Below are 12108 nucleotides of genomic sequence, written 5' to 3'. Positions count from 1 at the left end.
ATGCTAAGACAAAAGCAGTATCTATATCTTATGGGAGATTGCAGCTTTTATAGCTGTACTGTAATCAGCATAGTTAAGTTATATCCGTCTTGTAATGTGAGGTTACCCGCACTGACGTCAAAGATTTATTATTAAATCTGCTGCATAGAAATTCTACCTCTAGAGATCAGCTATGCTCGCCTGTTGTGCTTAATACCGTATTCATTTCGTGTAATGTTAAACATGTGCGTAGTTGTTAAGCGGCGCAGGTGCTACGCCATTGGGATATAAAATGTTCAAACTACGATGAAATGCCAATCCTGAACACATTTAAGCTTAACAGAAGGAATGTAATAATGTAGATCAATGTTTTAACATAGCAGAACTATGGCTGTCGACTGTGGTTTACCTATTTCGTGTTGTTTCAGGATGACCATTTATGCATATGGTTATATAATACCTAACGCTTAAGTTTTCTAATAGCAAAAGTTTCAAGCGATTTTCAGGATTCATCGCAACAATTGGCCCAACGCTGTTTGGCTAATGTAATGTCCAAAGTAATCTACACGGAATAAAAACAACCGCGGGGTAGTTCATTGGCAAAAGGACACCAGTTTTGTGAATGTGGGTTGGCGAGGCGAGTTAGTAAATAAGTGATGCGATGATAAAAGACAGTATCGGAGGTGGCTCACTACTGCCGTTTAGCGGCGTGGTTATTTGTTGTTTGCCTCACCACGCATTCTATGTTTTTGAAAATTACGTGTAGGTGTATTTTGAAATCATGGCAGAAACAAAACTGGACGAGAAAACAAAATTTTAATCAAAACAGAACCCAATTAAATGTTGAAATAGAACTTTGTCCGACGTCACGATTTAAAATCTGGTTGAGTTATATTTACAAAATTAAATGGTTTCGTGGATACGTCCAATTTGCGGGAAACAACTATATACAGACACGCAACTTCAACCACAATATATAAAAACGTTTCACGATCATAAATGGCCGTGAATGTATAGCACAGTCTATACTGTTACGCAAGGCAGTGAGTGTAACCGCTATCGCTCGCGAAGTTTCATCGCTTCGTTCTTGGGTGGGTGTCGAATTTCAAACCACGCACTTCAACGTCTACTGTAACGTTTCTCGGACCTCCTTTCGCTCTGCCGACTGCTGGAGCGGCCGTAGGAACTGCTCGACCGAGAACTTCTGCTTGCTGTCGTTACAGTGGATGATATCTTGCCACCTGCAACTCGCCGCACGAAATCGTCGCATGCAGCTGCGTGCGAGCGGGAGTCGTATATACGCGAAGGTGTGGATGAATCATCGTAGTTACGTGACGAGCGGGAGGTCCTGCTGGACTGACTGTACTTCCCACTACTTACGACAGCGGATGAAGGCTGCCCGGACGCGTGAAGGTTGTTAAATGGGTCGGGGTAGTACGCGAAGTTGGGTTGGGCATATAGTGGTGGAAACGCTTCGGAAAATAAAACTGGTGGCCCGCGATGGTTCGAGGGAATTGCATGATTGTATGAACCGTTTGACATTGTTCTTCGTGGGTTGTAATCATTCCTTGGTCGATCTGTTCTTCCTCGTTGGTTCTTGAAGTCTAAGCGAGGCTCTGTTCTTGTCCGCGTTCGATTTGGATCTCGATATGATTTATAACCAGGTCGCTCACGAATTCTGCCACGCATGGAACCAGCATCATCGGGTGCCTGGGGGGGTCGGAACTTGGGTGGCCCACCATCGGCTTTCTGTTGTTTTCGGACACGTTGGATGATTGTTTCTAGATCTACTTTGTCATCGTGTGGAAATTCGAGGCACAAAACCTTGCCCGCATTTGGTTCAACTTCTTGTCCGTCGCGGCCAATTTTCACTGGTTTGTTTCCATTGAAGGTGTTATAAATATCAGTCGTTTTAGCAAATGAAAGCTCTCTTTTGCACAGCCAATCTATTTTAAATACACCGCCAAGAGCCTTGGCGCTTAAACCTGCAGGTAAAACCCAATCAATTGGCGATAAATTGTGCTTGGCTTCAGTTGCAAGTCTAGCAAACCCCTGAAACGCACCACTTTCACGCACAGAGTAAATTAATATGACATTTCTGGCCTCCCGAAAAGACCTGTTTAACTTGGCCTCATTACTGGGAGGAGTGGACCACACACCTCTTGCTTTTGCAAGAGCAACATTTTCATGGTTGTTACTTTTAATCAAGTAGAAGTGGGCTTCTCTAAATAAATATTTCAACATCTTTGCGTGTCTCTCTCGCCTCTCAACCCGGATTTCAGCTGGAGGAAGAACAATTTCTTTTTTTGGAATCAGAACATCTGATTCTCCTGGGGGGGATATTTGATCATCATTTTCTTCTTCCTCTTCTTCAGATGAAGAGTCTTCCCGATCAAACACGATCGGAGATATTGCTCTCATTCTCACCTCCCCATCAACTTCAGCATCGGAAAGCTTCCCTGCATCATCGTTGCGATCCGAGCTCGCTTCACTTCTTGTATCGAATTCTACCGTTACATCATTCTTATCATGATTATCTTCCACATCAAGATCGTATTCGTTCTCCTGCTCTTCAGCAGCAAGACTTCTCTCCACTTCATCTTGAGTAGCATCAACTTCATCACTTCTTTCTTCCATCTCAACCAACTCTTCACTCCCTTCCTGCTCCCCTTCCTCCAAAACATTTTCTTCATCTTCTTCTTGGTCCTCTTCAAGTAAATCTTCTTCTAACATTTCATCTTCTTCGAGTATTTCACCATCTTCTTCTTCCTCTTCTTCAACCACATCATTCTTGATTTCACCAGGAACCTCTCCATCCTCATAACCAACATCATCTGCCACCTCCTCCCCTTTATCAGAAGTGTCCTCCACGGGAACACTTTCATTTTCCAATTTAACAGGAACTTCTTCGGACCCAGCTGATTCTTGCTTGGAGCGTTTTGAAGGGGAGACCTGGGCAGCAGAGGAAAGTCGTTTTGATCTCCTTCGAGCCATTTCACACGGCAGTAATCCACAGTTTAGCAAACAAAACGTGGGTGATGGTGTTTGTAACAGTGTAACATTGATATTTAAATATGTAACAGTGTTATGACAGCAATATTTTTGAACCTGCAAATATAATTTACAGGCTATGGTTGATCAAAAAAAAACAGGACAATGTCATGGATTATTCTTTCATTTGACCAAAATTTATATAGGCTAATATTAATATATTCTCACTTTTTACATAAAATGGGCAATAACATAATGTATAAAACCGTTTAATAAACAGAGCACAAGTAACTGTTATAAAATAATCACGTTTCCGCCAATTTTTCATGAGAAATTATGACGAAAAAGATCGAAAATATTAAAACAAAACCTGGCTTACTATACCCCCAAAATAATTTAATTTTATATGTTTGATTTAAATCAATAAAACATACTTTAATCTGCTTTCAATTACTTATTTTATTCAACAAAACTTCCTATACAATACACTGCAAAGCGAATTCATCGTGTCTCAGAATTGTCTTCAGTGTTGCCAAAATAAAGTTCCGCAGTTTTCGGAATAGTGAATACACGGAACACATGGGAGCCAAAAGCCAAAGGTAAATAACATTTTTTGTGATTTATCGAATAAACAAACATAATACTGTTTTAATGATGTTTAATTTGCTTTTTAATGAGCAACTATTTCAAACAGTTTTAAATAACGTCATATTTATCATCCCCAAATTCCGTCTGATCGAAAACATTGAAATCATATTTTGCAAAAGTTTCCCGCTGAAAAAAGGAAGCCATGCTGCGATAAGTTTCGTGATGTAATTTTGTTGCAACAATCGCTGGTTTATTTGGTGATTTTATAACACATCATAATAAATACCTACAATTCTTTAAAGTATTTACCATCATAGATTACGTGAAAATGTGTTTCCTACCTTGGTGTGCCTCGTAAAACTCATATGTTTGCAGTATATAGCCCAATAGCCGAACAACGTTTAGCCTGCGATAACATGCTATCCATTAAAGTTATTCTTGAATCTGTAAACGAAACTTTTTTTTATCGGTTAGGTATCAATCATCATAATGTAGAAGAAAACGACTTCCCTCTAGCGGATGGTCTTCCTCTTTGTGGTTGGACACAAAAGGCACTGTGCATGCTGACTTCCCTGTTTCTCACTCCTTCGATCGTACATTTGTTTGCACACACACGAACGGCAAACAAAATCACGACTTCTGTCGTACTGCTTTGAATTATGATCAATAACCACACTTATATAATTCCAACCCTAAATCAAGTTACTGTTTATTATCGCTTTTTATCTATGTCAAATGATTCTGCCATACCTGGAAACTAGTTTTTTATTCGAATCTTCGTATTACACTGATTACTAAAGTCAAAGCAACAATTACACAATTGCTCAGTTTGATCTGGAATTTATGATTATTATTTATCAATGTATTTGCACGTGAGTGAAATCATGCGTGCCAAAAGCGCCGAAGGATAACGATTTTAAATCAGCTGATCAAGTAAACCACGGGCAAGTCCAGACATGCTCTAGACATGCCTAAACTCAACGTGTTTACCTATGCACTTTTCAAACGGGAGTTGATAAAACCTGTTTGTGTAGTGCCCGCCTTCACTCCTACAGTCTGCACGTGTTTGTGATAGCAGCCGGTATGGAAAAACATCGTTAAAGTAGATAACAAAGCGTTAAAATTGAATGTTAAGCCATTTTTTACAGATAAGTGTTTTATCCAGACGTCTTTTAACGCCGAGCGTGTATACAGAAACCACGTAGACAGTCTGTGATATTTAATTCAAGCAAAAGAGTTACCTTAAGACGCCTATCGGTTATACGTAGGTTAATATATTAGTACAAATATGTTAATTATATATGCGTCTTAAGTTCTGGGTTATCAATTTGTAGATTACGTGTGAAAATTGGCATTACAATTAAACTGAAGGGCCGTGTTGAAAACATTAGCTTGTTAAAACAAACAGTAACATCATCAGAAAACACTCTGTACACACCAAGCAATATAGAGGGACCACCCTGGAGACATTCAACTCTTTTAAAATGTTACTTAGTCAATAAACGTTTGTGTTTTATTGCAGTTGAAGGACACTGAGTGAATATTTAAAAAGAAATAATAATGAACTTCTCAATCTGTGTTTTATTGATTTCCATCTTTCATGTACGATATTAAATTCCTTTTTATATATTTTACTGCTGTGTGTTTTTTTTCAATATCCTACTGAGTGTATTCAGTATTAATAAATTGGTGACCTACCGTATAAATTGTAACTTTAGTGGGCTAAGTCTAAATAAATCGAAATGTTAAAAAAATTGTACAACAATATCTTTACTGCTTTAATTTGCTTTTTGTGCCCATGTAAACTGGTTAATAAATTACAACGGAGGTTACAAAATACTTTTGGCAACAATTATTCTGTGCCTTACAACCAATACACACTCCTAACTTCTACCATAGTGAAAGTACCACGTATATATTTCAACAGATCGCTTATGGAGATGAAGAATGTGTTGGTGAACACGAATATGTAGATAAGATGGGAAATTGTCAACAATGTGAGATGTGCCCACCTGGATATCAACCAGGAAAGGTATTGGGTTCGACATACAAAGTTTTATGGGTTGTTACATATTTGTTTCCTGTTTAAAAGGGCAATGTACGTTTGCAGTTTTGAGTAAGGAAATTTGACAAACAGAGCACATTGCATGTTTGATCGATTCATTTTGTAAATTTTTTTGATGAAAAATATTTAGGTTCTGTTAATTGAATGTGTAGTGTACATATACATCTACTTTACATTATATGGCATGCAATATGGAATTTTCAAATTCCATAATCATATTGTTGTGGCTCTAAAATTGCGGCTGTGTTAGGACCTCAGTTATATTTATGTGTGGGTTAATTCTTTTGCTATCTACAGTACCACTGCGGGTATGGTTCAAAGGACATTGACTACAAATGTGTTGCTTGTGACTCTGGAACCTTTTCAATCGCTACTGATTACAAACTGTGTGTAACATGCCATGTAAGTGAAAATGTTACCAGTTTAATCACAAATTACTTTATTTACTGTACTTGTTTAAGTACTTGCATTTAAACTGTTTTGTGTCATGTTAGAACATGATTTAAATTTTGGATGTTTTTATTTTATGTGTTTAAATAGTCGTAGTTGTCGATTAAATTTAAAAAGCTTTGTTTAAACAACTTGTTTTGTTGTTTATTTGTTAACACTAAAGTTTTAAGTTCATTTAAAGAGGAAATAAAAAGGAAACTGTAACTTATCAATAAATAACTGTTTTAAGAGTTTGTTTAAGTTGATTTAGTACTAAGTATGTCATTTATTTAGCTATCTGGTGTGTTAATATTTTCTTGTAGCTGCCACAAAAAATAAAACAAGTCATAAAAAAATGTCATGTAAAATACAATTTAAAAAAAAAATATATATATATATATATATATATAAAATATAATCCTATATTTTCACAATTGATATGGTGAAAACATGTTTTTAAAAGAACTCCGACTGTGCCACTTCCTATCATTATATTTAAAATTATTTGACCTCCTCTTTTAGCCATGCAGAATATGGAACAGATCCACAGCACAAGTATGCACCAGCACAAGCAATGCAAGATGTGGTTCATGTTACACCCACTTCTTCCGACCATTAAAATCAGATGGAGATTTTGATGATGAATGTCACACTTGCAAACCAAACTCGAAAGAACCAGAATGTAATTATGAATTTTAAACTTCTTATTGGCTGATTTTTTTCTAACAAGACAAATCCAATATACCTTCAATCATAATTTATGATTTTTTAATATCAGCTTTGAAGTTGCATTAAATTTTGAAGGCAACATTCAGTATGGTTTAATAAAATTTATTCACCTTTAAAGACCTGATATATTTTATCAATAGTGCATCGAGAAAAAGGGGGTTCGGGACCCAAAAAACACTCCTGGTGGCATAATGCATTTTAATTTTTAATTATCCATCCATTTTTTGCTTATGAAAACATAAATACAGTAGCATTATGTTACCAGCAACACAAGTTCTTGATTATATTGTGTCTTATCCCAGGTTTGAATAAAGAAAATGGTTGGATGAACACTGGTATCATTGTCATTGGAGTGATTGCTATTCTGTTCTTCATTCTGACTCTAATTGTTTGTGTCTTGTACATCAGAGGTCGTAATAATCGAGCTACAAAACCAAACGGTATTTTGTGTGTTTTGGTCTAAGCTTGTTTATTTGCTGCTTTTTTGTTGTTCTCTTTCAGGCGTATTGCAAGTTATGGTTTTGACTTTGAAAATGTGTGTGTGTTGTTTTTTGGCCAATCTGTTATTACTAAGAGTCTGTATTCCTTATCGTATTTTTTTGCAATTTATTGCTTGTTCTCTTTTACTGTTGTTGAATGACTTTTATGGTTATAACTTTTTTACAGTTGTCTGTAGTTTCATTTATTATTGCCCAAGCAATTTGTATTTCAATATCAGTTTAAAGATTACAAGACAATGTTTTTGCACATTTCCATTGATTAATACTTAAAGGGGTATATCAACAAAACATAACGAATCTTATCGGTAAAATGTGATCTAAAGGCACCACCACCACTTTTATCCATATAAAAAAAAAAACTATTGACATGCCCCTAAAGCAATTTGATAAACAAAATACACAACAGAAGATGCCGAGAGCAACACAACTCGAATCGGATCCGGTCTCATCCGGATGTTGACTGGAAGATGCAGCCACGATACTATCACAAGTTCCTCCCAAACTCCTCTCACGACGCCTGACTCGCAGGATATTTTTGCAGAGAAACCTCGTTCTCAAGTCAACAGCCCTCGAATGAATGAACCATCGTAAGTTAAAGCACTTGTGTTGTTTCGAGTGTGCTTCAAAACGACCGTTTGTGCTTAAAAACACGACTCCCGTTTATCGATTTTAAATCTTAAGACTTTTAAACTCGTAACTCAATTTGGGTGTTCAGCGAAACTTATGTAACAGTTTTAACCGAAAATCATAAAAATATAAAATATGCGGGAATAGGTTATACCTTTTTTATGTGCAATCAAAACTATATTGTTTAAGTTTATAAATTTCCATTAAATTAGGTATTTGCCATTTCCAAATGATATTAAAAATATTATTTCTTCAAAATACAAAAATGGCATTTTAATAAAAACTATTCTGTGTCTTAAAATGGCAGTCGACTACATATTTTATAAAGAAATTCATTGATTGACCTTTATCTATTACTTCAGCCCGAACACAGGAGTTCATTCAACAGCATATAGCTGTCAATCAACAGCTTTATTTTGCGAACCCAATGATTATTCCAATATGCCGACTCGGGAGTTTCAAGAAACTGCAAGGTAAGGTTTTATTGCTGTCATTTAAAACTTGATATGAATTTAGTTTGTTTTTTTAAAGCTACAGATACTGCGATCTATTTTTTGTATTGTGGTTGTTCAAAGTATAAATTCTGTTATCTGTTTAACATTTTTGTGATGTTAATTTTCTGGTTTACATTAATACAATTGTTAAATACAGATGCTTAAGAACGGAAGTGTCAATCCATCAACCAGGAAGAGACTTCGAAGCAAACCTTGGACATGGTAAATATTATGAATGAATGAATGTAACTTACCTTATCCTCGCGTGGCCTGAAAATGATAGTTGTTATAACATGGGTGTTTTGTTTCATACACTTTGTGTGCCAGCTTATGAGTTACCAAGTATGTTACTTTGCGGGTGATTATAAACATTATATATGTTCATCATGTTCATAGGTAACGCTGGGTAAATTAATCCTTAAAAGTGTTGCTTTAATACCTATCACTGCCAATATAATATTATACATAATAGGTTTTTCTCCCCCTTACTTTAACATGTTATGGGTTTTGGGTTAGTTTTCCATTAATTAGATATATCATAATTTAACTTGTTCAAGTGGTAAAGGTTGTTATTTGAGCATCATATAAAAATTACAAAGTACTTAATTATTGTTTTAATCTTTAAGAACATTATTTATAGGAGTGTATAAGATATAGAAGTAATATTAGTTGAATAACACTTTGATTGTTAACAAAAATCCATCATTGATCTTAAAGTGAAATTGCCATCAGACTAATGAGTTATCAGTCCCTAGGTGTTTGCACAAGTGCTATGTTTAATGAGTCATGGGTTTGGAATTTGCTCTGTAATTGTGTCATGTTGTGTAAATACACCGAAGTCTGTTAATTTTGTCGAGTAATTCACAACATGATAAAAACTTCAAGTTGAATTGTTGTCTATGACATCACAATGTCTTGAGGCTTTTAAATACCAAATGAAGTGCTGTGATTGGTTGAATTTAAATTTTATGATTCCGTTTAAGATTTCTTTGTTTGCTCACAAAAAGTTTAAAATTCCCTGCCCTCTCATTGGTCGAAAATATTGACTTGTGCATTTAACTTTTACTGCTATTTGGTTTGGCTGATGTCGTTAAACCTTAAAGCTGTGTCATGTAGTTTGAAATCTTCAAGGTTAAAGCTTATCTCAATAAATATTATTACCTTTCTATTCCAACAGTTAAGTTTTAACAAGCCAACAGTTTAGCACGTTTTTCGTTAAAAAAAATTGTTCAGTTAAACAAACATGAATCCACTTATTGTATATAATGGGAATACACTTTTTAATTTATTTGTGTGTTGTACTTTAAGGTAAAAAAAACTGTTTTTGTTGTTGTTTTTATTTTACTTTAATTCTAATTAACACCAAATCAGCATCATTATATACCCCGGAAAATGTTCAATGGTGTCATCCTATATTCCTATCCTATCTTAAAGTATTATGCATTGTAGTGACTGTAGTCCATTTTTTTACACAAAATTTGGCAATTGTGTCTTGTGTGTCTTCCAACTGCTCTGTATTACTGCAGGGTGGTAATGTAAATAAGTTCTTAAGATCTCATCACATTAAACTTGTATTTACTTTCTTAGAATTCCACCAGATTGATGGATTACCTTCAAACAGAGCAGATGGTGGGTGATATGTTTGTATTGTCTACCTCTAAGCTTACTTTCACTTTGTTAAGTTATGAAGAATGGGTGGTTGTTAGGTGGTGTAGGATAATGGGAACATGTTATATCTGTCCCTGTGTCTGTTCTCTAGGTGTATAAAAGGAAAAAAATGCGGATGAGTTGTGTGAATACACGGTGTATCTGGTGCATAAGATGACACCTATGTTATAACTTAAAAGTAAGCATAAGGCGTACAAATACACCATGCATGTCTGGTGTATAAGAGGACACCCACGCAGTTATAACCTGATCGTAAGCATGATGTGTATGAATACACAACTTGTTTCTGATGTATAAAAAAACGCCAAAAAAATGTAGTTATAACCCAACAGCAAACATGAGGTGTATTTGTATGAGTACACCATATGTGTCTGGTGTATATGAAGACGTCCTTTCGATTGTTCTTTAGTGAGCATATACATGAACTTGTGTCTCTAATATTTGATATAGACCAAAGTGAACATAAGCAAGCTTACAAGCTATACTAGAAACAAGGTCAAAAGTAAATAACATGTTTATATTATAGATATGTTTCATGTGGAGTCTTTTGAAACCAACTCAATAACCAAACCTTACTCCACATACGAGTCTGAGGTGAGATATACAATATCTGCTTATTTTTACTTTTAATTTTTTTGGCCTTTTTAACAATTTGCCAGTTGTCCAATTGCAATTACACTTCCAATAAAGCATGTTAAAGACTTATATTTTCTTTGCAGAATTTATCCCAACCTTTAAATGGAGAAGCAAAAGTTAACATTTAAACCTCTCATGACATTAAGGTGAGTGATATTTTATCTGTGGTGTAAGTACACATAGTCATTCAAGTTTAGTATAGCATTAAGAAAAATAGCATAAACATTCAATAGTTTTTTTATCTTCTAACTTTTTATAAGCTTTTGCTGTCAGTATTCTGATTCAGCCTGGCTATTTATTTTCCTTTTTAAATAGTTTTCAGTACTTTGTCACATAATATCCAATCATAATGGGTGAGTGACATTTGCTACAGATTTATTTTACTACCACAGAGGCAGTGTTTAATTATAAATTTGTAAATTTATTACACCCAACTCCAAAAAGTTTTTCGTAAAGTTCTTTCTTTTTTTTCGTAAAAAAAAATTGTTTTTAAAATTCTAGATAATTTGAGCGAGTGAAGTCCAAATGTGCAATGAGATTATATGAACACTGCTGAAGCTGAATCATAATAAGACACTGTCTTCTGGATTGTTCCAAAACAATCACACCATTCCTACACTGCTGGTTTGTCAACCAGCGTGGAAAATATGACCAAAGCAAGAAAACTATTTAAAACATTGATTGTCAACCTCACTGACGGGGTTAGAACCTTTTAAAGTCAAACTATTCATCTTAAGGACAAACAAGTGGTATTTGACATGCTCTAAAGGCTATTACCCTAATTGACCAGTTATGTGTTTTTAACAGTTTACCCAAAAAAGTTACTTTTTTCTACATGAAATGTCGGAATAAGTTCTGCGTTTCCATTGTACCAAAGCATATAATATGTTTTCCAGCATGCCTTTTTATTAAAGCTGTTTTATAAAACTTTTATTAGCTTAAGTTAATTTTTATATCACAAATTCACAAAGTTTTCAACCTTTTACATACATTATTAATTACATATTTTAATGTTCTGCTATTTTAAAGTTGAACATTCTAGCCTGTTGACAATACATTTTGAGGGTAATACATTTAAAAAAACACAAAAATTAAAAATAGGACCAATAGCATAAAGTATTCTTTTTTTAAAAATTTTTTAACCAAGTCTTTCCTACTTTTGCACTAAAATTTGTTTTTTTACCCACCAAACAGATGTGCCCAAATCCTTTTTTATTGAAAGCAAATTTTATAATGTTTTATACGATGTTAATCCTGCAGTGTAAGTTTCAACTTCTTTGAAGGTCGGCGTTTTGTCGCTGTTTGTTTCTTTGTAACATTTTATTTTTTGTAACTAACTAAAGCGTTTCATCTGCAAAGCTAGTGGTTAATCTTAACTACCTATTCACTTGTCCGACGCCAT

General features: G+C 34.8%; 2 protein-coding genes across 3 annotated transcripts; one reads left to right on the top strand and one right to left on the bottom strand.

Moving 5' to 3' along the window:
* Nucleotides 1-511: 511 nt before the first annotated feature.
* On the bottom strand, nucleotides 512-3156 carry LOC149738753 (YTH domain-containing protein 1-like). The gene has a single exon (XM_089874363.1). The coding sequence runs from the start codon at nucleotides 2971-2973 to the stop codon at nucleotides 1099-1101; it is 1875 nt and encodes a 624-aa protein (XP_089730489.1). The 5' UTR covers nucleotides 2974-3156; the 3' UTR covers nucleotides 512-1098.
* A 1495-nt stretch (nucleotides 3157-4651) lies between these two features.
* Nucleotides 4652-12064, top strand: LOC149738752 (uncharacterized). 2 transcript variants are annotated; one of them, XM_089874390.1, is made up of 13 exons: nucleotides 4652-4826; nucleotides 5081-5160; nucleotides 5486-5590; nucleotides 5921-6025; nucleotides 6575-6734; nucleotides 7084-7221; nucleotides 7688-7868; nucleotides 8271-8381; nucleotides 8560-8624; nucleotides 9990-10031; nucleotides 10597-10664; nucleotides 10790-10852; nucleotides 11208-12064. In XM_089874390.1, the coding sequence occupies exons 2-12, from the start codon at nucleotides 5119-5121 to the stop codon at nucleotides 10832-10834; spliced, it is 1062 nt and encodes a 353-aa protein (XP_089730516.1). In that variant the 5' UTR covers nucleotides 4652-4826; nucleotides 5081-5118; the 3' UTR covers nucleotides 10835-10852; nucleotides 11208-12064. The 2 variants fall into 2 exon arrangements, with proteins under 2 accessions (XP_089730516.1, XP_089730517.1); XM_089874391.1 differs by lacking the exon at nucleotides 4652-4826 and having other exon boundaries at nucleotides 4836-5160; nucleotides 7691-7868.
* Nucleotides 12065-12108: the final 44 nt, after the last annotated feature.

The sequence above is a fragment of the Ciona robusta genome, chromosome 3, assembly GCF_009617815.1.
Source record: "Ciona robusta chromosome 3, ASM961781v2".
Classification (NCBI taxonomy): Eukaryota; Metazoa; Chordata; class Ascidiacea; order Phlebobranchia; family Cionidae; genus Ciona; species Ciona robusta.
The sequence above is the reverse complement of the archived record's forward strand: the minus strand, read 5'-3'. Positions and strand labels throughout refer to the sequence as shown.